Raw genomic sequence first — 27,504 nt, 5'->3', positions numbered from 1 at the left:
TGGAACCTAAAGAATCTGATGTCAGTCTGTCAGAATTGTCTCAATGGGGCACTCTCACATCTGAGTTAGAAATCCAGAGATTTGAACTAATGCCCCACGAACCTCCTAAATAGAATAATTTGGGAAAATATGCAGTGATATTCCCCTAACATTCCAAACCATTTATTCCATATCTTTATTCTTCAAACAGCATTGTTTTTAAAAGAAAATATGCTATTTAATATGTTCTGTTTGAGGGACCTCAGGTGATTTGGCCAAGGTGTTTGCCTACATTACAACAGAGGCTACATTAAAAAATACTTCAGTGACTCTGAAGCACTTCTGATGTTCTGTAAACATGAAAGACACGACATAAATGCAAGCTTGTTATTCAGTCGGAATGGTCCATAAAAAAAGGCATTGGAGAAATTGAGCAATTGAAGGTGCTGATGACGGTGAGGTAACCAAGTATTGGGAGACAACAAGTCCGAGTCACAGTGGTGCAGGGACCCCTTGTCAGAGGAATATTTATGTCCCTTTTCTGACCTTAACAAACCTGCCATGTACTTGCAGTGTCTTCATCCAGATCCAGGCACTTTCAGTTTTCCTCTTGATCCCATTAGCCTCAAATAATTAATTGCAGTTCTATTTACCATTTTTGTTTACTCTTGCAGGCACAATGTTATTACAATTGTGGACTTATGAAGCAGTTCTAAAGCCTGCTATAAATTAGATACATGCTAAATAATATTGTTCCTTTGTTAAATCTAGACGTCCCTCACTTTGATCACTAGTGCAGAGATTGGGTAATTGATTAAAAGTGAATGGAAACTAGATCAGTATGATATTTCACTCTTGTAAAATGATTTTATTTCCTTCTAAAATAAAGCAGCTCTTTGTTTCTTTCCATTTTTATAAAGTCATCCCAATGAAACAGAAAAAAAACCTCAAAGGAGCAGTCTAATGATTAGAAGGATTTATTTTCATGCAGGGACACCTTGAATCCAGACCGACCTGACTCAATTCAGTTTCCTGTAGTTGAACAGTTCTCCATGACTTGGTGCCAAATGGGAGATGTCACAGAGAGAGAGAAGTTTGACTGATCCCTGAAATACAAATTGTCACGTTGATGCAGTAGGGGGCATGCTTCTGATGTTGGGTAACAACATCAATTTAGAACATAGAACATAGAAAACCTACAGCACAATTCAGGCCCTTCAGCCCACAAAGCTGTGCTGAACATGTCCCTACCTTAGAAATTACTAGGCTTACCCATAGCCCTCTATCTTTCTCAGGTCCATGTACCCATCTAAAAGTCTCTTAAAAGACCCTACCGTATCTGCCTCCACCACCATTGCCGGCAGCCCATTCCATGCACTCACCACTCTCTGAGTAAAAAACTTACCCCTGACATCTCCTTTATACCTACTTCCCAGCACTTTAAACCTGTGTCCTCTTGTGGCAACCATTTCAGCCCTGGGAAAAAGCCTCTGACTATCTACCCGATCAATGCCTCTCATCATCTTATATAGCTCTATCGGGTCCCCCCTCATCCTCCATTGCTCCAAGGAGAAAAGGACGAGTTCCCTCAACCTGCTATTTTTTTATTATGGAACAAGCATTTGTGAGATACCATTTGTAACCGATCTGCACACAGTAAGAAAACGAAATGTTGGTATTAATGAAATATGGTTCACTAATGATCATTACTTGCAATTGAAATACCAGTACTGTCAAACAACATTACAGTTATTGAAAATGCATAATCTTCATATTGCATCTGATTTTTGAAAAAAGTTACATCCTTTTGAGATGACACTGTAGACCTGAAAGCACCATGGTACTGTAAGACCTTGAACTTTACAGACAAGGACAAGCTAGATTTCATCTGTTGTTATTGCTCAATTAACACATTAATTCCAACCAGTGTAACAGTAGGGATGCAAAACAGGATGTGGAAATTACTGAGGATGCTTTGTCACGATTACAGTCCAGTAACCTGAGCTGGCAAGTGGGCACATGTGCATACAAGGTAAGAAAAGGTGTGATTCAATGTTCAGGGCTCACATACACCATACCTACCTGATCACAGTAATCTAGTGATTGACTGTGGAGCTGTACCCCTTTGGCATTTAAAAGTAAGTGGGATAAAACTGGAATTCAGAAATGGCAGAGCAAAAATTCTGTTGCTTTCTCAGGTTGCTAGCTATCATTCCTAGACACTCAAAGTTTGACCTTTTTTCTGGGAGTTGCTGAATATGGTAGCAAACAGACTTAATAGACTCAATTTTGGGTCGCTAATTATACCTGAAGAGAAGGAACCAGGATTGGCATATACTGAAGGCACTTTTTACAACTGAGTAATATTGTTTATGTCATCTAGGCAAACAGTGGAATTAAGAGGATAATCATGTTTAGTAAAGTAGTAGGAAAAAGAGGAGGAAGACAACAAATAAAATGAACTAATTAGATCCAAGGCGCTACTATGATGTAACCAATGATGGGTCATGTTGGGGAGAGCATGGGGTCACCATAAGATGACACTGATTCAATGGAATTTGACCAACTAACTGAATGCTGTTTGAAAGCACCTCTTGGAGTTATTAGTTTATATGTTGCAAAGAAAGACTAGATGTTATACTCTTATTATTCCTGCCTTCTATTTTAAATGAAATGGAACTTTCAGGACATTTCTGAATTAAGTATCAATACTATAAACAACAATACATGTTTATAGCTGGAATAAAAGTATAAAGTTGCTTTAAAATAAGGTAAATTTATCTTATTTACAGTAGAATTAAATACTTTAAAACTGTTTTTGCAGGGATCTCTTTACCTTCTAATAGAGGAAGTGAGCCAGTTATTGAGGTCCTTGATTCCTATTCAGCTATGGTACAAATGCATCATGGAAGGACAATCGACCAATAGTTATTTATTGGAAGGCACTCTCGTTGTTCTGTATAGTCTTTGCAAGGTGAATAATTCAAAATAAACAGACCATAGTTAATTCAAACATTATCCTCTTTCCCTTGTGATTGCAGCAGATTTATTGTTTTTGATTTTGATTTGTTCTATGTACAACAATAATGCATGGAATCAATTAAGAATTGATTTTTAAGCTTTTGAGTATTCTAAAAGTATTAGACCTATTAATTGTTCTGCAGAAATAATCTCCATAGGACAACAATGTGTTTCACTAAGTAATTGCAAAACTATGAACAAAAAGTTAAATTTGCAACATTTATGCTTCAATGCATTTTTAGAGAAGACTCACTTTGTTACTTGTAGGAAGACCATAAATATTGTTTTCATATTTGCCTCAGTGATGTTGCTACAAATAATTAAATTAGATAACATTTTTTAATGTGTGTTGCTTTGACAGTTTATCCAACATTCTTTTGACCAGTAGCATATTCTCTCTTTGTAACACACTGCAGTTCTTGGATGTCTGTGGTCGAATAGGTGGTTTGCGAAAGGCCTTGAAGATCTTGTGTAAATCGCAGGTAAATTATTTTTGATCTACAAAAGCAGGAATATTTTCCAACTCCTGCCATGCATTTTCTCACAGAGAGGAAGGGAATATGCAAGGGTACATCACCCTGATTTTTGCTGCACAACTGGTGGTCAAGTTAACAGACAGGACACATGCTGTCTGTCCCTGTCACTCACCGAAGATCCAGGGGTGCCCAAAGGTGATGAAATAAAGAAAAATGAAATGTATTTTTTATGAATTCTGAACAATATTATGTGTTTGAAACATATTTCATTCATGTTGTTCAGTGTTTTCCAGAGCTCTGATGGTCAGTGAAAGGGCACAAGCAGCATCTGATGGTCAGTAAATGGACACAGGCAGAACCTGATGGTCAGTGAAAGGGCACAGGCAGCATCTGATGGTCAGTGAAAGGGCACAGGCAGCATCTATCTGATGGTCAATAAATGAACACAGGCAGAGTCTGGTGGTCAGTAAAGGACACAGGCAGAGCTCCGATGGTTAATGAATGGACACAGGCAGAGCTTGATTGTCAGGAAATGGACACAGGCACAGTCTGATGGTCAGTAAGTGGACACAGGCAGAATCTGATGGTCAGTGAAAGGGCACAGGCAGCATCTGATGGTCAGTGAAAGGGCACAGGCAGCATCTATCTGATGGTCAATAAATGAACACAGGCAGAGTCTGGTGGTCAGTAAAGGACACAGGCAGAGCTCCGATGGTTAATGAATGGACACAGGCAGAGTTTGATTGTCAGGAAATGGACACAGGCACAGTCTGATGGTCAGTGAAGGTCAGGCGGCGCTCCGATGGTTAATGAATGGACACAGGCACAGTCTGATGGTCAGTGAAAAGACACAGGCAGAGCTCCGATGGTTAATGAATGGACACAGGCACAGTCTGATGGTCAGTGAAAGGGCATCGGCAAAGTTCTTGAGAACGTGATTTCAACCAACGCGGAGTAAACTGTGTTCTCCCAGTTTGGGATCAGTTATGTTACTCTCCATTTGGAGCAAATGACTACAAGTCTGGGAACATAGTGGGTAGAGGATTGGAATGGAAACTCAAGGGGTCAGGAGCTCAAGTCTCATTATGAAAGTGAATTCAGTAAATCGAGTAATTTGTGAGGCTGGCAGCATAACAACAGCAATGAAAGCTGACAGATTGTTGTAAAAACCCCAGCTGGTATACTAATATCCTTGAGGAAAGGAAACCTGGGCTGGATTGCTTTATCCGGCATGAACTCTATGGGCCGAAGGATCTCCCTTCTGTGCTGCAACCGTTCTCAAATATAATATACGGTCTCTACCAGAACTGGCGGCAGATAGTTTCAGTCTCTCGCTGTGTGATTGACTTTTGATGCTCTCAGAAGCGGCCTAGAAAGCCACTCATGTAAAGCAATTGCCACCATCTCCTCAGAGCGGCTACGGGGAGATGATAAATGGAATTGGCAAAATGCCTGAGAGCAGGTCACTTCTGTCCTTACAAGGACTCGGAGTGTGGTAAGTAAAGACATAATCAAGAAGAAGAAAATAAATTTTAAGTGGGGCCAAGAAAAAAAATGTATCAAGTCAAAATAGCTATCATTACAAAAAAGTGTGGAACTTTACAACATAATTGATGTCTGAGAATAAAAGCCGCATGAATTTTACAGCTACTGATGTAATCTTCAATTCCAGAGGAGCGTTAACATTATGGGGTTGAATGTGGATTCTATTGTAATCAGGTTACATAGCGCTGACTTCAAAATTATGGAAGGGTCTCCTTGGTGTTCGAGCAGCACAGTTAACATTATGTCAGCTCACTTCGTCAGATTTTGTTTTTGGATTTTATTTCGTATTTGGACCTTTGGTTTACTGTGGTATTCACATCATCAGCCGCTCAAACACATTGTCAAAAGCTGCCAGAGGACAGGAAAAAAAACTATAAAAACACGAGAGATCCAGAATAAGAGCGCTTTGTACATTAAAGCCTTGGTATTGGCACAATCTGCATCTGTTTTCTTTTTAATGGAAATTAGCAATATTAAAGCTGTGATTCTCATTGCGATTGCCTTCTCTTCTGGCAGAGCTGTGGTGTGCGAGCGACCAGCCAGCAGTGCAGCGAAGCTGGAGATATCTGTCCGATCTGTCAGGCCGAATTTCGAGAACCTGTAATGCTGATTTGCCAGGTAGGGGAGAGGACAATGAGGCTTTTAGAGAAAGGGTGTGTGTGTGTGTGTGTGTGTGTGTGTGTGTGTGTGTGTGTGTGTGTGTGTGTGTGTGTGTGTGTGTGTGTGTGTGTGTGTGTGTGCGCGCGCGCGCGCGCAGACCAACCCTTCCCTGGATAATCTGCAAGTCTGTCATTGATCTAGAATTTCCCTCAGTAAAACTTGATGGTTTTGATCCCCTGATCAAGGTAAGCGTTCGATGTGAATGTTAGTAATGGGCGAGCTCACTAGACACCGGCCCCGTCGGTGAGGTGAGGTGGGGGTGGGGATTGGCAATCATTGGCGCGTTACATTGGGAAACGCAAGACAATGTTCTTAAAATATGCCCTTTGTAATTTTGGAAAGGGGGTGCGGGTGGGGGGAGGAACATAGCCGAAGCGCCATCCCTGTTGGAGTGCACAACACAGGGCGAAGGGGAACATTCAGCGGGTCAGGGGGCTCTCTGAAGGGAGAATCACAGCAGGTTTCAGCTGGATGACCTTCCATAAGGTTTATCGACCTGAAACAAAAAAATAACGTTCTTCTCTCCACAGATGCTGCCTGATCTGCTGGGTATTGCCAGCGCAGTATTATTTTGGTGATTGGAGGTCTGGCTTTAGTTTGGAAGATACGTGGCGCCCAACTGCGGTGTAAAAGCATAGGATGTTATCCAAGCGCTATAGTTCTGAGGCTACAGGTAGAGTGCTGTGTGTTCACATGTAGCCTCCAACGTGTATCCAAGGCGACATGATTAGACATGCAATACATAGATTTTAATTGTAATGTGAAGGTGCATTGGACATATAATTCACGAGCTGTTTGAAGATGTGCATTTTGGCAGAGAACAGATATCTTACACTCCACACCTCCCCCTCAAGACCCTCCAAAACTAATCCCTTTGCTGAAAAGAGAATTGATCGTTGACCCGTGGTCGGGTGATCAACAGCGCGGACTTCTTGTGGCGTGATACGGTGACCTTACGTCGAGTTACAGGTACACTCCTGTCATTTGGGGATGTTATTGATTTTTTTCTCTCTCTGCGTTCTGTTCTCTCTCTCTATCGCTGCTCCAATGCCAGCACGTCTTCTGCGACGAGTGCGCCTGCCTGTGGTTCGACCGGGAGAGGAGCTGTCCATTGTGCCGAACCCTCTGTCACCGAAACCGTGCGCTGCTGGAAGGACGGGACCACTTCGGGCTCACTTCCAGGTGTATTGAATCGCGGGTGAGATCGATCGTCGGCGCTCGGTTCTCACCACCGAGAATTCCTAAGCTTCGGCAACCCTGCGGATATGCGTGAATTTGGCTGCGCAGTAGCTGAGACCCAGCTTAGTGTGAAGAAATTGCTCTACCTTCAAGTAAATGTTTAAACATCTCGTGTTATTAGCTGTTTCACTGCATTTATGTTTAAAAACGATAAATTTTTTTAAAAAAACAATGGAAATAGTGTATTTCAATATCATTCTTCATCTTGTAGTTAAGTATTTAAGGTGGCTGTTTGATCCCTGTGGTTTGTGGAGGGTAACCTTCATTAAGTATTTGTTTTCACTCAAATGTGATTTGAGGTAATGTAAAAGATCCTGGAGCGCTTTTGCTGGTTATGAAACGTTTATTTAAAGGTTCAAGTGTACCATTCTATGAAACACCGGGCTAAAAACATGACCAACATTGTTAAGATTATTTACAGTAAGACTCTAAAAACAACTTTCTTTTAGAAAAAAAACTCTTGTACACACAGTTGCATGCATTAGAATCAGCGACTCTATTCAACTGGTATAAAGTTGTGGTAACAAATGTTGCACTCCACATTTTAAAAACATGCATTTTTAAAAAAAAATTTGCTCTGATGTTTTGATAAATGTAAACGGTGCAAATGTTTTTCCGGGTCCACCGCCCTCCGCATTCCGGTAGTTTGTTCGGCCCAAGTTTGGGGCTGAGTTCACTCCAGAGCAACGCCCCGACCTTTATTGCGTCGATCGAATGACAGACAGTCCACCTGTCACCTGCAAAGTGGGAGAAGAAAATTCATTCCGGTGCTGTTTACATATTGAATAAAAGTATTCTGTCGCAAGATTTATGGAAGTTTTTGTTTTGTAACTATCGTGGCCTCAGTATATCATGCAACACCTCTTCAATGAAGCACAGGAAACGAACTTCTCGAGCGCCGTTTGTTATTTATGGAGCTTTTGAAAATACAAGTAATATTTGAGTCATTTCCAGAAGAGAACAGTTCCCTTTCAATTCCGCCCCTTGGAGAAAGAGAGGGGAAGTACTTCCCCAGTTACATCTTAAGTTCTAGAACGAATGTTTTTAGGAAGGCTTAGAAGTTAAACGGAGCCCAAAATATTGCTCACAAACAACACAAGTTAATTAGTAAATATCCCTGAACTAACATCGTCTTAAATTTCACCCACCACCCTTCCATTTCTCCCTAATTTTTCTTTTCCTCTCCTTGGGATGTAGCCCGCGCAGTGTGAGTTCCACTGGCATACTTTACCGCCCAAGTGGACATGGGTTAGTGTGATTTGGTGGGCTGATGGAAGACCTCCCCAACTCAGCACGATCCTCAGAACCACACACAACACACACATACACGGGTGCAGCTGGGCTGACTGGCTGTGGATCAAAAGGAAGGCTGGCTGATTTTCACCATCAGCTCAGAGATGGCGGTGGCCAGGCCAACTGAATCATCCCTTAACTAGTCCAGCTGAGATCAGCTCTCTCAATGGTGCCCAAGACTTTCCTCAGTGTGACTCGGTGCCACACAGAAACTGGTGAAGCGGGAGTTGGTGAGAGGCTCATTTAAAATAAAGCGAGATCTTTGGATTTACACGTCTTTCAATCAAAATGAACAAACGAAGACTGATGTCAAAGCTATAGAGAATGCCACAGATATTTTCATATTTAAAAGATGAGAATTCTAGTTTCAAATATCATATTCCAAGGGAAAGATAAATTTTATCAATGTTAGTGTTAAAAAATTGATTCAACATCTCGAATCATTAGTGGTCAGTTCACTTATGGGAGAAGATCAAGTACTCTAGTTTGATTGTGCTTAATCACAGTATTGGGCGATCGAAAAGCCGACGGCTCCTCTTACCTGTTGAAGTCCAGATCCCAGGTGGTCAAACTTCCTACAGGTGTTTGTTTCTGATGAGTATGAGGAGCGCTGTGACATGGACCAGCGTGCAAATGGTGTAAAGGTGCCTGTTGCTGACGTTTGTGTGGAGCCTGTTCCTGTCAGCGGCTTTCCTCTGTACCCTTTCTTGCAAATGGTCCCCTATAATCCTCAACCTTCGGGCGACCTCTTGCACTTCGGAGCAGCGTTCGTCTGGCCGGCCCGAGGCGCACAAGCACACCGTCCTGTCCACATCGTCTGCTTGCTGACACATTGCTAACCAACTGCAACTACCGAAAACCTCAAAAGTCAGTGCGTCCGTCGGTAGGAGCTCTATTATTAATTAAAGCTGCCTCCAAGTGTCACATGGCGTTCCGAGGGATTTACATCATCTCTCTCCCCCCGTGTTCAGCTTGTGTTGGAAGGTAATTCTTAACCGTTTAGTTGCTGGACCTGTTATCTAAGTAGTTGTTCCTCCGGGCTTCCAGAAATTACAGGAAAGGTATGATCTTGCTGCGGCGAGTTCCCCTTTATTTTTATTCTTCGTGCTCCTCGAATTGGATTCCTGGGCTAATTTGTCGTTACAGATCAAAGATCGTGAAAGTTTCGGAAATACTTTCTAACGCATATTTGCTACAAGTTTTAAAACGGTATTTAATACATATACTAGATATAGTTTTAATATGTTTTCCTCATTTCTTGTAAAGAAACTACATTTAAATTACAGAATGAAAATAAATATCTTCTCCAAAAGATACTGGGGGCAGATGGCTAATTTTTTCCCTAGAGTCGTATTAGGAATTTATACCTGCAAATTTGTCACATTCTCTGCAGAACCCTGTTGTCAAAACTAACCAAGCGTGAAATCAAATGGCAAAAGTTCTCTCACAGTTCCAATGCACATTTAGCAAAGTTTGCTTTATGTATTTCAATTCAATGTATTTCAGTTCAATTGGTAACTATTACAGGGCGGATACAAGACATTTTTCAATAGAGTTGGAGTTAGTAAGTTTCGTGTTTTTTAGAGGATATTGGAAGGACTAATTGCTACACTGAGTGATTGACGCACGACTGTTTGACACTTTAGAATGCAGGTCAATTTATTATAAAAGCGACTTTGGGTGGGGAAGCTGTGAACGGCAATAAAAGACTTAATCCCAAATTTCAAGAATAGATCCACCTTTTCTTTTATTTTTCCCGTTTCTCTCAGTTAATCCTCGCAATTTCTGCTGCAGAATCTGCTTGCGCGCCTTATAAATCGTTACGTGTTCCTCCTCCTTAAAAATCTCAGGATTAAAAGTGACAATTTCCTTCTCCTTTTCCCGACTCCTTTTTATAGGATTCCTACTCTGAATCCAACCCTATGTCATTTACTGACCTCTCTCTCTTTCTCTGTCCCACCATCCCGCCCCCCTCACCCCCTCTCTCCCCCACTCTCTCTGTCTCTCTTTCTGATTATAATAACCGAGGGTGAAATTAGTTTGGGTAGTCCAGATCCAGTCTTTAACGATGTACTCACGGGCACAAAACTTCACTCATTTTGATATGATATTTTAAAACAGGCAAGCGAGAGGAATGGGTTATGTGGCAACCGAGGGGGTGAAAACACCCAATTATTGGGAGTAAGTTGTATTAAGTGCGAAAGCACATTACAGACGGGGGATATATAACTCTGCTCCGTGTCAGCTATCATGTATGGTATTGTTGATGGTGGAGAGGAAACACCTTCCATTTGTTCAAAGTTGCCATTGCGTTTGTGTTGGTGGGGCCGAGAAAAAAACCTGACATTATTTCTGGACGTTTTAAGTTCTGATCTTCCCACTTTGAAAATACCCACGACTCAGGCAGCATCAGTAAAAGTACTCCTTTGCAAAGCTCCGATTCCATCAGATCTAAATGAGCTGCCAGAGGAAGTGGTTGAGGCAGGTACAACAACAGCTTTTAAAAGACACTTGGACAGGTACATGGGTTGGAAAGGTTTAGAAGGCTTTGGGCTAAGTGCTGGGCAAATGGGACTAGCTGAATGGGGTATCTTGGTCGGCATGGACCAGTTTGGGCCGAAGGGCCTGTTTCCGTGCTGTATAACACTATGATGTCTAAATAAAGTAAAACAGACCAGTAAAATTATATAGAAGACCAAGTAGCTTGCGTTTGCCAAGCCAAGGCCTTTAGGATTACAAGTTGGACACCCTTACTCTACGGATAATGACATGACACATTCTTCAACATGATCATCAAAACATAGTCACAGAATATATTGAGTGTTTATGTGATGTAACCTTATATTTCTAGTACTCAAACTCAAAGCATAAGGCAAGCAGACAGAAATAACATCTTTTTTATCTTGTCCCTTCACATCATGAGCATATATTGAACACGTTACATACATTACTGAGGTGCATTCATTAACTGTTATATAAGAGAAACAACTCGTGCACAGCAAGCCGCCACAAACAGTAAAATAGTCCTGCCGATTGAGAGTGGATTGCGGCCAAGGCATCAAAAGAACATTGAACTCCTACTTAGTGAACCTCTTCGTGCTAGATTGGGTTACAACGTGTGAGGTAGCAGGAGGGTTTGGTGGGCGAAGGGTTGTAGGAGGTGCAGGGCGCGGAGCGCACCTGTCTCTTCGGCCTCCCTCGGTATTGTATTGGTGTCAGTGATTCCACGCCCTGTGCTGTGTGGTTTGAACCACATCTTTCTGACTGAGACAGCAACTTGGTATCGCCAAGAAGCGTTACAGAGCTGTTATCTTAAAAACTTTTAAAGTATGTCTGTCATTTACATTAACGTATGCAAGCTTTTGGAATGTTATGAGGCTGTCATGCAAAATTGGCCGGGAAACTACCTGAACATTGAGAATCCACTAGATTTTTATTTCACTGTATGTTACAGAAATTTAGCATTCCGTTTATTGTTAATGTAAATGTCATTGCATTGGAATGTGCAATGTCTTTACTGGAGGACTTATCTTTCTCCTTGCCATTGTTTTATTCAAATACTTTATGACAAGCAATAGTTATGAACCACCAAGGAGTTAGTGCTGCGTTCAGCTTCTCGACTATCCAATATCAAATTTGCAGGCGTTGACCATGTTTTCTATCCCAATAAAGATCTGTGCAATTACCAGAACGGCTGGATCCCCGAAATCGAAATGATTGGGTTTTCGTTAATCCCGGACCTTCTGCAATGAAGGGGGAAATAGATTCCCGTCAGGAACATTACAAGTAACTTTGATTAAAACACGCAGCAGTGGCAAAGCGGTTGGATAGAGGTTGTGAAAGACGCTGCGTAAAGCTGAAGTCTTCCTGGTTCAACAGAAAGAGTTGATGCGTTTGGTGCTTTACTATGTTTATATTTAAATGTATGCTCACTCTATGAATGCTCCCGCAAAGCAAGTGAAGGCATCACATGTGGCATGTGAATGCCCCTTTCCATTTATACGTGACACGGACAATAAATTTAATAATAAACATTTTAATTTATAGCAAACGTATTCATGTATCCCCACCAGAGGTGAAGAAGATATGTCGTGGGTACCAACTTACCCAATGGTTATTCAAACTGTATGGAAAAATAGACATTGTACTTTCCATTCTCAGCTTTGCTAAAAACGAGTTTCGCGCTCCTTGGCCTTGCACGTTTGTTTCACCCGAGAACCTTATGATGTCTAGCACCAGCACTCGGCCTTTTTTACTTACATAATACCAAACCATGAAACCGACCTGGGATTGGAAACCGGAACTTCAGAAAATGTTTAGGCACATTTTGAGTTGGACTAATGAAAAGTTTGCAAATTGGTTATGATTTATTTCTAGATGAGATCGAAAAACAGGATTTAAAATGGGGAATGGGGAATGATTACATATGATTTAGGGCTATCGATGTTTGTTGACAACAATACTAGGTGTTTCTTAAATGGAAATAATTGTTATGAAAAGTAAAAATATCCATTTCCAGCTTTTCTAGAAAAAAAAAACTCTGTTGTCTAATGTTATGGACTGAAGACCAACAACACCATCCGTGACTACAATATACATCATAAGAGGTAAATTTTGGCCCATTGTGTTTCCTGCATGTCGATAAAAAGAGTTGAATGCGTTTGGTGCTTTACCATGTTTATGAAAACCTTCTCAGAACTTGTCATATCGTCACTTCACCTTGTGAGTTAGATGCAGGAGAAATGTCTATTTCACTAAAAAAAAATTAAAATAGTAACATTTCATCAGCGGACTAATTCTCATGTGGATTAGTCCAAAAACGTCCCGTAAACCAAGATTTTTTTAAAAAAATGTCCAGTTAGAATGCATGACAGTAGTTCCAGTATTTAGCAAGTGTTCAGGCAAATATTTAATTGGAGTGGATTTGCCGCAGGTTAGAATGGAAAACGATTCCATCGTTTTTACAGTTTCGAAGCCGAAGTCCTAGAGGTAGGCCAGTGCCGAAGGTTTGAAATGAGGTTTTAGGTTGCCAGAAGGAACAGACCAGTTCTCAGCACATGTAGATTTCATGTTCAGGTTCTCGAAAACATGTAGCCAAACGCCAGGGACCATTTTAAGTCAACATTCGAACAAGGAAAAAGAACAATTCTCAGGGCGCAGGGAAAAGACAAGTCGGATAAAGCGTTCTTTCTCGGGGTTAAGATGATCTTCCGGAATGGAAAAGAAACGAATCTGCACCATTAATTATTGACACAGACTCCAGTGAAAGTGGTAATGAGTGAGCAAAATCCTCACCTGGTGGATCCTCCACCCACAACGCATCTCCCACTTCCACTCAATCCCTGAATGTCCCTTTCATAGAACATGGAACAGTACAGCACAGGAACAGGCCCTTCAGCCCATGATATCAGCGCCGACTCTGATGCCAGTTTAAAGTGGACATCTGCCTGCGTACGCTCTGTATCCCTCCATTCCCTGCACCTTCATGTGCCTATCTAAATGCCTCTTGAACGTTGCCCCATGTGTCTGCTTCTATCATCTCCTCTGGCAGCGCATTCCGGGCACCTACAACTCTCTGTGTAAAAAAAAGACTTGCCTTGTAAATGTCCTTTAAACTTTCGCCATCTTACTTTTAAAACTTATGCACTCTAGTATTTGACATTTCCACGCTAGGAAAAACACTCCGTCTATCCTGTCTATACCCCTCAAAATGTTATATACATCAGGTCTTCCCTCAGCTTCTGACACTCAAGAGAAAACAGTCCAAGTTTGTCCAACCTCTCTTATAGCTAATGCTCTCTAATTCAGACAACATCCTGGTGAACATCTTCTGCAACTTCTCCAAAGCTTCCACATCAGGGTGGCACGGTGGTGTAGCAGTTAGCGTAAAGCCATAACAGCACCAGCGACCCGAGTTCAATTCCCGTCGCTGTCTGTAAGGAGTTTGTACCTTCTCCCCCTGTCTGCGTGGGTTTCCTCCAGGTGATCCCGCATTCCAAAGAGATACAGGTTAGGAGCTGTGGGCATGTTATGTTGGTGCTGGACGAGTGGCGACACTTGTGTGCTGCTCCCAGCACAGTAACGCAAAAAGACGCATTTCACTGTGTGTTTCAAAGTACATGTGACTAATAAGTATTATTAAGTATTATCTTTTGCATAGTATGATTACCAGAACTGCACACGATACTCCAAATTTGGCCTAACCAAAGTTTTACACTGCTGCAACATGACCTGCTAACTTTTATACCCAACACCCAGACCGATGAAAGCAAGCATACATTGTGCCTTCTTTACCACACTACCTATTTATGTTGCTGCATTTAGGGAGCTATGGACTTGCACACCCAGATCCCTCTGTACATCAGTTCTCCAACGGATCCTGCCATTTACTGTATAGTTTCCTTTTACATTTGATTTCCCAAAGTACAACACCTCACGCCTGTCCATATTAACTCCACCTACCATTTCTCTCTCCATATTTCCAACTGATCTGTATCTTGCTGTATCCCTTCACAGCCTTCTTTGCTACCCACAGTTCCACCAACTCTTGTGTCATCTGCAAGCTTACTCATCAGCGCCCCCCCCCCCCCCCCACACACACACACACATTTTCGTCCAAATCATTTATATATATCACAAACAACAGAGGTCCAACGCTGATCCCTGCAGAACACCACTGGTCACAGATCTCCTGTCAGAATTACACCCCTCTGTCTTCCATGGGCAAGCCAATTTTCAATCCAATCTACCTAGTCACCGTTCCTAAAGCAAACTTGCTGATTTTCCTTAGGTCTGCAACAGTTACGGGTACTCACAAGTCACCCCTTGCTGCGATGAAGTCCAAACTTATCTTCAAAGTGGGTGTCTAACTGGAGCATCAGAAAAGGAGATGGAACAACAAAAGTGACGGACGTTCCACTTCCTTCCTCCGCTTCTTTATTAAGGGGAAGCCTACTGCAAAATAAATGTTGTGACCATTTTGCGTAATCCAGCCACCATAACATCTACCACGTGTGCGGCATGCTGTGTTAAAACAAGGTTGTATTGCTTTGTCCCAAACGTTACCGGGTGGATTGCGTAATTGCAAATGAGACCGAGAATGTACAGTGGGACTTGACCACGGTACAAGCCGGAGGGTGGAGGAAGGCTTGCATTTACGGCGCACATTTCGCGGCCCCGCTGGTTTAAAGGCTAATACATACTTCTGAAATGCAGTAAATCTGATGTAGGGACAGAAGAGTTCTTAGTAAAACATCCGCACGCTATAGCTCCCCTTAAACAAGAATAGGACATAAATGAGTTTAAAGGTAATGTTGAAATGAGTTTAAAGGTAATGAAGTTAATTGGATTTTCGAAGAAGGGGACTCGCCTTTCTGCTGTAAAGAGTCATGCTTCGGAAGATGCCAGGATTTGAAACATCATTCACAAGAGGGCGAGTTTTTCTTAACTCAAACAGTGGTAAAGTGATGGTACTCTAACACAGAGGGATTGGATGGATAAACATTCTCCAGTAATTTCGATTCAAGGTAAGGAAACCCTTGAATTATTTTCGGCAATCTAAACCCCAAGAAATTTGCAGCACAGGGAGCTATTCGGAATGATGAAAAACATTGTGTTTCCAGCTGGAAGTGCATGGGTCACACATAGTAACTGATGGCTCATAAAGCGATTGCACTGTTAATATAACAGCAAAATAAAAATTACTTAGATATGGGTGCACGTCGTATTTTCAAGATGTGCTGATACTGATCATGAAATGGCAGTGAACTGGCAATAGGATAACAGAACGCTGGAGGACATGGATGGGCAGACAAGGGGCAGGCGTAATTTAGCACTTTTAAGTTTGAAGTGATTTAAAAAATTGCCGGAAATAAACAAAAAGACGATTTAGACTAAATGTCACGGATCTAAAGGATATAGAGGAACGGAGGGATGTAGATTACATGTGCATAAATGTTGACAAGACATGCAGAGAGGGCAGTTAGTAAAACAGATAGGATTCTGGGGTTCTGAAGTAGAGGCATAGAACATAGTGAGATAATATTGAACCTCTATAAAGTAATGGTTAGACCATGACTAGAATACTGCATTTAATTCTGGTCATCACAGTTTAGGGAGGATGTGAAGAGGGAGTACATTAACGGTGCTCTAGAATCTTTCCTTGATGAGGAATTTCAACTGCAGGGTTAGACTGGAGAAGGTGGAGTTATTCTCCTGGGAACCAAGGTTGGCAGGAGGCTTGAAGGAAGTTTGCAAGATATAGAGATGATAAATAGAGAGAAGCTGCTTCCATTAGTGGATGTTTCAAGGTGCAGGGGGTCAAGTTCAGAGATGGACAAAAGACACAGGGGGAGCATGGGTGGAAAATCATTTTTATGTGGAGATTAATTATGATCTGGAACTCATTGCCTGGAAGGGTGGTGGAAATAGTCAGCACTTTGGAAAGGGAATTGGTTAGGCACCTGAGGGAAAATAATTTATACTGTAGGGAAAGAATGAGGAATGAAATTGTTCTGTCAGGAGCTAACACGGACTCAGTGGGTCACATGATCTCGTCTGTGCCACAGTGATTCTCTGATTATAGAACTGTTAATGCACTCAGGTCCTAATCAATTTGGTTAACACAAATACAAGATAAGATACAAGATATATTTATTATCGCACTTCATGTTTTGAGAATCAATGGCTCAGTTAGAAAGTCAGGAAGTTCTAAGTTCAAACCTCACTTCAGTGACTTGAGAATAAAATTCTGGGCTAACAGTCCACTGAAGAATGATCGACAGAGCCATCTTTTGAATAAGACTTAAGCCAAGCCTGCCTTCTCTTTCAGGTGGATGCAAAATATCCTGTGGCACTACTTTGAAGTAGTAAAGAGGAGTTTTTCCACAGTGACATTACCAGTATTTATTCCTTTCCCAAAGCAAGTTACTTGGTCATTATTCCCTCTATTTATGAGATCTTGCTGTGTGCTAATTGGTTGCTATATTTTCGATATTCCAACAGTGGCTCCAAAATGCTTTAAAGAATTTTAGGCAGTTTATGTTTATGTAGGAAAAAATATTACAATCTTCATGCTAGTACTTCTGAAAATACTTCTGCCTGTTTTACAATTTGTCTTTGGAAAGCACTTGTAATTACGTTAAACATCTGAGCACACTTCATGGTGGCATAATCACAGAAAATTTATCACTGAGCCAGACAAGGAGATATCAGGGCTGTCATTAAAAGCTTGGGCAAAGAGATAGATATTTTAGAGCATTTCTGCATTTTCTTATGAGGGAGAAGGAGCTGATTCCACCCATCAAGTCTATGTCAGTTCTCAGAGCATTTCCATCAGTCCCATTCCCCCACTTATTTCCCTATAACCAATTCCATCTCGCATAGTGACACAGTCCCCCCCCCCCCCACCCCCCTGATTGTCCTGCCACCCACCTCCACTACTGAGAATTAACCTACCAGTATATCTTTGAGACATTGGAGAAAAATGGTGTGGACATATCAAAGTCTATTGATAGGTGAATAAAGATGAAGGGACATAGATTACCTTTGTCACAATCACCTGCCAATTTGTAAAGTGATATCAATAAATGCTGTCAACATTATACAAAATTATAGTCCTAAGTTTTGCAAGCAGTCTGTTCTCTGTGGGTTGGCTGGAGGTCTTCTGTTATCCTTGCGGAGGTATCAACAATATATAAACGTATACACTTATGGTTATGTTTATTCCATAAGCAGGAAAATAAAAGACATTTTAACATCTCATTTCACTGCTCACATTTCAATACCAGGCTTTACAATGTAATTATATTTCATATTCAAACTACTTAACTATTTTGACTGAATTTTAGTTCTTTTTTATCTTTTGCAGGCAGCGCCCATCCTTGCAAAAATAGATGCATCATCTCCCAGAATTGATTTTTTTTTCTTTACACAGTAGCTTTAGCTATGATTTCACTTTCCTAATCTCTCTGTAGTTATTCAAGTGCAGGATTGGTGAAATAATCCAAGAAATACCTCATGAAATCTTCTTCCTAAATCTGTTTCCCAAAATCCTAACCTTGTCGTGCAAGACCTCTTCCACAATCTTTAAAAATAACACATTGACTCCTGGAGATCTGCTGTGCTCTAATGTTCGGAGCACGTTTACTCCATCACAATATGGGAATCAGGTTTGCATGTGTGCACACTTGCACCTAATTGGTGTAAACTAATTACTCCTAAATGAACAACAAATCTCATCAGCAGCAGTAGGGAACATGAATCAAACACAATGAAAGATGTTTAAAAGAAGCTAACTAAGAGGAACTAATAAGGATATATTAAAATGCAAATAATCAGAATTTATCAGTAAAAGTAAGGAGAACTATAATTAATGCAATTTTCCAAATATGTCTTCAAAATTACTTTAACTTCTCCAAGATTTCACCACTGAACTGAAGGCACATTTTCAGGATGTCCTCTGCAACCAAATGGTTACTACTGGAGTTTACATAGTACAGGAAATGCAGTGGTCAGAAGCATGCACAGGATGTTGGGGGATAGAAATAATTATCCAGCTGTTACTTTATCTTGCTGTACATAAATTGGTTTCTGCTGAGGACACGGATGTCCTAGTAATCATTATAAGCATTAAGGATGTGTATGCATGTGTATAACATGTGTTTAATGTGCACCCCCCCCCCCACAGCACTCAAATTTAACTCCCTGCACAACCCCTACCCCATGCAGGAAATAATTTATGCACAACAAGGGAAGGAAACAACTGGATAATCTATTTAAATAACATTGATGAACGATAAATATAGATCAGTTCACCAAGGAGAACTGTAGTATTCTTTTTTTCTTCAAAATGTGCCACCTGCCAGATGATCATTCATATCCCCCTGCAAGGGCAAGCATAGCCTTCAGCCAAAAGGTGGCACCTTTGACTCTTTTGGCACCACGCCAGGGGCATCAGCCTGGAGTGGGACTTGAATCCAGAATTTCCTGATTAAGAGTGAAATGCTTTGAACTAAACCATAGCAAACACTAGAAAGAAGGAATTCCTAACAAGATAGCATGCTACAGTTCATCCACACAGACAGACACACACACACACACACACACACACACATGAATTTGTATAGCAAACACTAATGCATAAACTGTTAATTTTAGCTGACAAATCAGAAGGCAGAAAACTACAAGTTGGTCTAAGAGCCCAAGAAATGACAAAGATTTTTGATGAGACTACTCCATGCAAAACACTTCGTGCAAGATCCCCAAAGGACATTCCCACCCCACCCACCCAGGACATTCCCTCTTCTCTCCTCTCCTCTTTCATCGGGTAGAAGATACAGGAGCCTGAGGGCTCCAGACTTAAGGACAGCTTCTACCCCACTGTGATAAGACTATTGAACGATTCCCTTATACAATGAGATGGACTATGACCTCACGATCTACCTTGTTGTGACCTTTCACCTTATTGCACTGCACTTTCCCTGTAGCTGTTACACTTTACTCTGTACTGTTACTGTTTTTACCTGTACTACGTCAATGCACTTTTACTAACGCAATGTAACTGCACTGTGTAATGAATTGACCTGTATGATCAGTTTGTAAGACAAGCTTTTCACTGTACCTCAGTACAAGTGACAATAATAAACCAATGCCAGTACCAATACCAGGAGCAGCCTCATGCACACAGACTAGAATTTCCAGAATTTACTTTCCCACCAATGCCTCAGTATGAACGAGCATTCCCAAAGCCACCCAAGTTGAATGGGAGACAAGTGATAAAGTAAACAATTTGTTACCAAGCATTTTACAATCTGGCTTGTTTGAGGAAATGGCACATCAGAGGAAACTGGTGGGCTAAGGGAGGCATCAGGCGGAAGGAACAGCTGGGCCAATGGAGGGGCAACAGTAAGGGAGTAATCAGGCTGAGAGAGGGGCCAGGCCGAGACATCACACCAACAAAGTGGCCAGGCCGAGGGAGGGCCACATCAATGGAGGGGCAGTGTTGAGGGAGCACCAGGGCCGATGGAGGAGCAACAATGAGAGCACGGCTGGGCAAACCCATGATCAATCAGCACATTTGATTAACCAGCACCTGTCAAGTATGGCATGTGCCAGATAAGAGAGATTTCATTGTACGGAGATTTTGTACTTCGAATACTACCACTTGCAAATAGGAAGCGTTTCTTCTGATTTGACCTATCTTTTGATGTATCTCTTGACATAATTTGGAGAATGGTATGGGGTTATTAAATGGTGAAGCGGCTAATCATGATTCAACTCTGAAAAAGAAAGTAAACCTTGGTACAAGGATTCCCTGATAGTCCACTGTTTAGGATTCGATGCCTTCATAACTAGGACTTGGAATTTCACTCTCTCTAGCATGAATTATGAATTAAATGGTTTTATTTGTACAGTGAAAATTCTATGAGTTTAAGTCTAGGGTTTTGGAAGGTTGTATTTTCATTGTCACATGACTGGTTATGCCTAGAAATGATGTGTGCATGCCCAAAGCAGACCAAGTAAGAAAGTCCAAGCTGGTGTGAAAGTAGCAGCATCCGAATAAAGGAAAAAGGCAGGAGAGACTGCAACTTCATGAAGGTAAAGAAATACTGTTTGCTGTGTCAGTAAACTGCTGAGAAATAACTCTCTGCTTTTATCTGGTTGCATTAATATTTTATGTGTTGACAACCTATATAGATAAGATTGATATCCTAAATATTGCTGAACCTACAAGTAGGTTAAAGGACCCAGGGGAAAAAATCTCCTATCTCCATAGTGTGGCTGTGCCTTCAATGCGCAGGTGCTGTGACCACCATAATGTCTGTAATATGTCACTGTATCATGGAAAGTGAATCAACACCTGATTAGTAAGCAATGGAAAATTTCTGCACTGATTCGTTGAGATCATTGTTGAAATGAATCACATAGGTAGAAATAAGCAATAGGCTCTGCTGAGTCAGTACAAGGAGCAAGGACCAAGATTAACAGGCAGAACCACAAAGGTAATACTCACTGAATTACCACCTGAGCCATGAGCAAATTGGCATGGGGTTAAGCAGATCAGAGAGTTGAATGTGTGGCCCAAAGAGCGGTGCCGGAGAAAGTGGTTTCAATTCATGAGGTTTCAATTCATGAGGCACTAGCACCAGTAGTGAGGAAACAGAGAACTGATTCAAGCTGCACTTGAATTGGGAACTGTTCTGGAAAATCAAATAATTAAGGATGTAGATAATGCTCTATAATAAATTTGGGGGTCAAGGGGTTCCAGTAAGGGTAAGTTCAGAATGTTGGAGAGAAAGGACAGGTACAGAAAGCACAGTGAGGCAATATGAGTGTTACAGGGCAGTGTTGTACAGCAGGGTGGTGGTGGTTGGGGGGGGGCGCCATTAGTAGAGGATCATTGTCACTTATTCAGGAGTTATTGTCATATAGCAGAGAAGTGGATCCTTTGGCCTGCTGAGACTACATTGACAATCAAGCAGCAATTTTATTCTCCCCATATTCCCATCAATTCCTACCAGATTCTATCACACACCTACACTCTCAGGGAAATTTAGTGGTCATTTAACCTGCCAACTGGTTTATGAGAGGAAACTGGAACACTCAGAAGAGATCCAGATAGTCACAGGGAGAACATGCAAACTCCACACAGACAGCACCAGAGGTCAGGATTGATCCCAGGTCACTGGAGCCATGAGGCAGCAGCTCTGCTGGCTGCACCACTGTGCCTCTCCTCATGCCACTGTGCTGCCCATCTTGCAGATGTTGAGTGTAAAGGCCATCCTTGTGTATGCTTCAGTGAATGAGTTAATGATGGCATAGAGTTTGTTTTCATAATGCAGCTTGACTACTGAGGTTGGGGTGACCTAGGTTCTGGAGTGTAATCACCACAGGTAGAAGAGGTTCCTATTAGTTCTGAAGAATAGCTCATTCCTATGGGAAGTTTCTTGGAGGGAATGTGTAGCAATGAAGTAAGAAAGAATGGAAGAAGGATTGGGGAATCAGCCAGCTCTGATGGGCAAGCCATGCCCAACACCAGACTCCCACAGCAGACACTCTATTTCTGTGATGGAAATAAATTACTAGGCTGACTGAAAAAAAGATTCAAGGATGTGCTCAAAGCCTCTTTGACTAAATGAGACATCCTCACAGATTCCAAGGAATCCTTGGCCCATGACTGCTCAAAGTGAAAAGGAGCATTCGGGATGGTTTTGAGAGCCTCAAGCAAACAATTCATGTTTCTTTTCTTTAAAAACAATAAATGATATACCTTGGGAAAAGAGCAGCAGAAATAGGATGGGATTCCCATGGTATGTTTAATCACTTCTAACCTAAGTCAAGATTGCACTAAAAAGCAATTACAAAGTTTGAGAAATTGCAAAAATAATTGCAACATCACCAAGAATGTTTTAGCTCAAAAACTGCAGGGACTTTCAGTCTATAGTGATCGATTTGCAGACATATTTAGTTTACAGTTGGAAATAAGAGTTTAGTTCTGTTGTTGTTTGAAATATTTTAGAACAGAATGGAATGACCATGGCTAACTTGATTTTTACCATGATAACAATGAGAAAGTGATGCCATTCTTACAAACCCATCAAGCATTTTAAAGAGAATGGCCTCAGGATAAAATAGTTCATATCATGTAGCCAGTAATAGATGTCAATTTCAGGATAGATAAGTCAGTTTATCAGAAAATGAAACTAGGTGGATCAAGAGTATCACATGATAGAGATCCGTTTTAAAAGTGGAATGAAAGCTTTAGGTTTTGACATTGAAATGTTTTATCCTAAAACCCTTTCATGAATTTTCTTCCTCTAGCAAAAAGGTAGAATCACTCAGTGCATTTTTGACTTTGTAGAAATTGAGTACAAAGAACTTTTCGAGCATGTGCAAACAAGCCCCATCTGCCAGTATTAGTCCTTTAGTTCTGGCCTGCATTAAAGACACACATTATTTCAGAAGAGGGAAAATATGTGAAGATTGTAAAGGTTTATGTTTTAAAATAAAACGAACAGAGGTATTTGCCTCTTTGCTACATTTATTTTTTGATGGTAATATTTCATGAAGTATTCAAAAAGATAGACTGTAACATTTTTACCTGCACAGAACTGTAGTATATCATGGAAACTCTTCACTCTAAAGAAGAGAGCAATAAAGGGGACTAGTTCTTTGTGGCTAATCTGTAGCCTATGGACTCAATTTCTACAAAGTCTAGATATGAACTGAGAGATTCTACTTTTTTGCTAGAGTAATAATAAGATCAATCTACATGAAAACATAAAGCATTAGAATGCAGCCTCAATGGTTTTGCTTTTCATCTTCTGGTACACTGACTTGTATTCTCTAAAGTTTATGGACACTGTTAGCCATATAGGTTATATAGGGTACCAATCAGCTCATACCAATAGAACAGATTTCAAAGATATCAGTGGGCAAAAGTGTAATATACCATAATGCAGTCAAATCTTTAAACATATTCAATCTGTTTGCAAATGCAGATTGCAAAAGGAGTTTCAGGTTCATGATACAGATTTGGAAGAAAGAATGGGATCAATAAAATGAAAGTGTTGTAATGGAAGTGTCACAATTACAGATTAACTCCATCTTGTTCTGTCCTTTACAAATGTGTCAAAAAGGTTCCAGAGTTCCTGAAAGTACTGATTTAAAAAGAAAGAAACTGCTGGCAAAGGCACTGAATTACAAAGGACCTACCTTTTAAGATAAGTACAATAATATTTACAAACTTCATTAATTGGATCACGTGGGCACGTTTCAACCACAGGTGACAACCACAAGTTGTCCAAAAGAACATAGAGACATAAAAAATGGAAGCAGGAATAGACCATTTGGCCCTTTTTATCTGTTCCACTTTCAATAAAATCGTGGCTGAAATTCGTCACGTCTGAGTCCTGAATGGTGACTGCTGACTCTGGGTGTTTCCCATTGATTTTTTGTCAAGGGAAATATCATTCTAGGATCTTTCAAGTTAAGTCTATAAGAATGAACATTAAAAAAAACAGCAGATGCTGGAAATCTGAAACAAAAACACACAAGTCGGGCAGCATCTATAGAACGAGAAACCTTTCTGTGACCTTTCATCAAGCATTGGAAGTCCAGAAGAATATTTTGTATTTCAATCAGGGCACCTAATATTCTTCCAAACTCGCAATGATAAAGACACAGTCTCGTCGTATAACAAATCTGCCATCTGGTGAATAAAAATTTAAAAAGTGCAAATGTTCAAAATCAGAAATAATAAAAAAAGGAAGTGCTGGAAACACTCAGCAGGCCAGGCAGCATCTGTGGAGCCTGACAGAAAGTTAATGTTTCAAGTCGTTGACTCTTCAGGCTAACGTTGGACCTGGGTGCACTCCCTGCATCACAAGTTCGGAAAGCACACCAGATCCGCACACAATATGCTAGGTATATTCGTTCTGCGGAATCAAATTTGAATGCATTGAGTTCCACACGGTGCGGTTTGAAGATGGACCGCGGACGGAGGGGGGAAAGGTGCAGCGAGAGAAAGTCTCCGGGTAGCGAGGCTCTTCAGCCGGCGTCTGCCGTTTGAAGTTTGCGGTCATGGATCATGGGCGATAAGGATCTGGAAGAATTTCGGCAGCAGTGGAAGGACGAGATCTCCGGCCGCGGCTGCACCGCCAAGGGAAAAGGCACGGGCTTAATTTGGGACGAGAGGAGCAGCAAAAGGCGGCGCTATGGGGGCCCCGGGCCCGGTCACCATGGGGACGAGGCGAGCCCCAGGCCCGGTCACCATGGGGACGAGGACCCGGGGCCTGGGCCGGAGCAGTCGGCGAGCTGCAGCCCCCCGCCGCCCAATTACTTCTACCTGGCGGAGAGTTTGTTGGAGGGGCGGACCAGCCCGCTCAGGGACCGCATCCAGCGGGAAGGACCCCACGGGAGGGGGCTCCTCGCCGGTGGCCGCAGAGGGTCGGGCAAGCCGGCAGAACACTGCGGGAGCCCCGCAGGCCGAATCGTGCAAGCCCCGGGCGGCAGCAGTAAAAGGGAGAGCCTGCTGGACCAGTTGATCAGCGACCTGGTAAATCCCACGGCTTCTTCCTTCCACTACTGGTCTCGTCGTCGCAGGCAGCTAGCGTTTAGTTGTTAGCATAAGATAATTGGTCCATTTAACTGTCGATCTTTCCTTCAGTTAGCACTTTTTATACACAACTTATTACTGAACTTGGAGCTTTGTGTTCCGGGGGTTGACTATTGCATCCACATTGCGTTAGTCTTTATTACTGTGAAGTACACACAGCGTTGTGGGTAGGCTATAAAATTTGTATGTGATTAGCGATCAAGGGAACCGAGGAAACCAGAAGATGCGGAATTCCTTGGGGAGAAGCTCTGTGTTTGATATTACTGCGACGGGGTTATTTGCGGTTGTGTTGCACCATGAGTCAAATTGTTTGATCACTGATGAGTTAAGGTCAGAGGCGCAGCTGACAGTCGTGAAACAACGATTTCAAAAGCTGCAATTTTCGAATTACTGTAAGTGGTGCTCTCTTCTAAATGCTACTTACTAGCGGAAAATTATGTTTAGAAACTGAGCTGTATGTGGGAGTGAAAGTCATTAGGAACTAACCACCAAGAGATCCCAGGGGGACAGTTACTGCCTCTTCATTACATGTGCGAAAGCTCTGCGGCAAGTCATAAAACTAATTGAAGATTGTTATTTGCGAGAGATCAACCAAGATATTGGAGTTAGAAGCGGGTACACCGATTCACATAAATTGTTGTTTCAGAGTTAGGTTCGTTTGTTTCAACATATCAAAATAAGAGATCTCAAAACATGAAATTACAGTCATGACAACAGATTGCTCGTTTCAGTAATTAAGAGTGCAGTGTTTATTTTAAGAATTAAAATATATTAAGATGTTATCGATGTTTGTCAGATGGGCAAGATGAGAAGCTTAATTCAATCGCATCATTTGATTTGCAGTTAAAAATGTGACAAATTAGTTGATCTCTCAGGAGGTTGATTGTAGAAGAAGTAGAGCTCTTCTGCGTTAAGTCCCTGCATTAGCAAGACATTCACCAAAATAATATAATTTTGGACAGCATCACTAATTGATGGTTTGCATGAATTATATATATTGATTTCCACTAACAACAAGTGGAACTGTTTGGTCTGTACTTTATATTATTTTCAAAAATGCACTATAAACTTTTAGAGCTTCAAAATATTGATACACTTGTGGTGACATTGATTCCTGATAAGGTGGCAGAAACATAATTCCAATGGATTTTCATGTGCATAATTATATAATAATGCTTTTATGAGAAACAGTTGTGTAACTAAAATATTTTTCAGGTAATTCTGAAGCAATTCTTTCTGAATTTGGTTTTAAATTAATTTTATTATACTGGCCCTGATTGACCTATGGCAGCAATTATAACTGAAAAGCAAAAAAAATGCAGATAATGAATATCTGAAACTTGTTAAAAAAATGCTGAAAATACTCAGGCTGGGCTGCATCTGTGGAGAGAGAAACAGTTATTATTTTAGGTGAGTGATCTTTCAGCAAAACTAGGAAAAGTTAGAAAACAAACTTGTTTTGAGTTGCAGAGAAGGTGGAGGGGTGGCAAAAGGAAGGTGATCAAGAGAGAGAGAGAGCTCTGCAAAAAGTGTTGGTGCTGACTGAGAGGATGGTGAAGGCTTGTTAATCACAGCTGTTCCACCTGGAGGAGGTGTGACTAGAGGGAGATGAATGAAGACAGAGGAGATAGAAAAACAAAAAAAAAATTAATGCTGGAACATCAGAACACTGTAGTTGCTGGAAATCTGAAATTCTTTTTGTTTTTCTTCCTCTCTAGGTGGATTTTTGAGATGTTCTGACCTTTACATAAGTAGTCCCAATCTCTTAAGTGATTGACATTCAAACTGAATTCTCATTCCCACGTTTAGGATAAATAGGGATAAAGGAGTAGATTTTCGAGTTGTGTGTAATTCTAGAATAATGGAACACAGTTTGGCAGTGGGTCATAATTCTATTTAAAATATTCCTTTGATTAAAACTGCTCCAAATTCACTTTCCTCCCTTATTGTGTTCAAAGAGTTGCTGGATTGATTCTTTGCCTCACACTTACTACCATAAATATATACTATTGTATATACAGTATATGGGGAAGCAGCTTGTATTGATTCATTCAGATTAGATTTTCCTCAAATAATAACATTTTGATATGCTGTATATCTTAGACAAAAGGGTTGGCACATGTAGCAGGACAGAAACAGATTCCCAAAGCTCTTCTTGCTTTTTTTTCTTGTGTC

General features: G+C 41.2%; 2 protein-coding genes across 3 annotated transcripts in view; both read left to right on the top strand.

The window, feature by feature from the left end:
• The window catches only part of rnft2 (ring finger protein, transmembrane 2), a 32,500-nt gene extending 25,005 nt beyond the window's left edge, over positions 1-7,495 (top strand). For both annotated transcript variants that reach the window (XM_052032271.1, XM_052032270.1), the window contains 4 exons: positions 2,804-2,953; positions 3,417-3,482; positions 5,538-5,639; positions 6,736-7,495. In XM_052032271.1, the coding sequence (XP_051888231.1) occupies positions 2,804-2,953; positions 3,417-3,482; positions 5,538-5,639; positions 6,736-6,954 (537 nt within the window). In that variant the 3' untranslated portion in view covers positions 6,955-7,495. The remainder of the gene's footprint in view (positions 1-2,803; positions 2,954-3,416; positions 3,483-5,537; positions 5,640-6,735) is intronic.
• Positions 7,496-24,220: 16,725 nt separating this feature from the next.
• fbxw8 (F-box and WD repeat domain containing 8) overlaps positions 24,221-27,504 on the top strand; it is a 116,829-nt gene continuing 113,545 nt past the window's right edge. Inside the window, exon 1 of the mRNA XM_052032225.1 lies at positions 24,221-25,269. Within this exon, the coding sequence (XP_051888185.1) occupies positions 24,802-25,269 (468 nt within the window). The 5' untranslated portion in view covers positions 24,221-24,801. The remainder of the gene's footprint in view (positions 25,270-27,504) is intronic.

Source organism: Pristis pectinata, chromosome 17 (genome assembly GCF_009764475.1).
Source record: "Pristis pectinata isolate sPriPec2 chromosome 17, sPriPec2.1.pri, whole genome shotgun sequence".
In the NCBI taxonomy this organism is placed as follows: domain Eukaryota; kingdom Metazoa; phylum Chordata; class Chondrichthyes; order Rhinopristiformes; family Pristidae; genus Pristis; species Pristis pectinata.
This window is presented reverse-complemented; position numbering and strand designations above follow the sequence as displayed.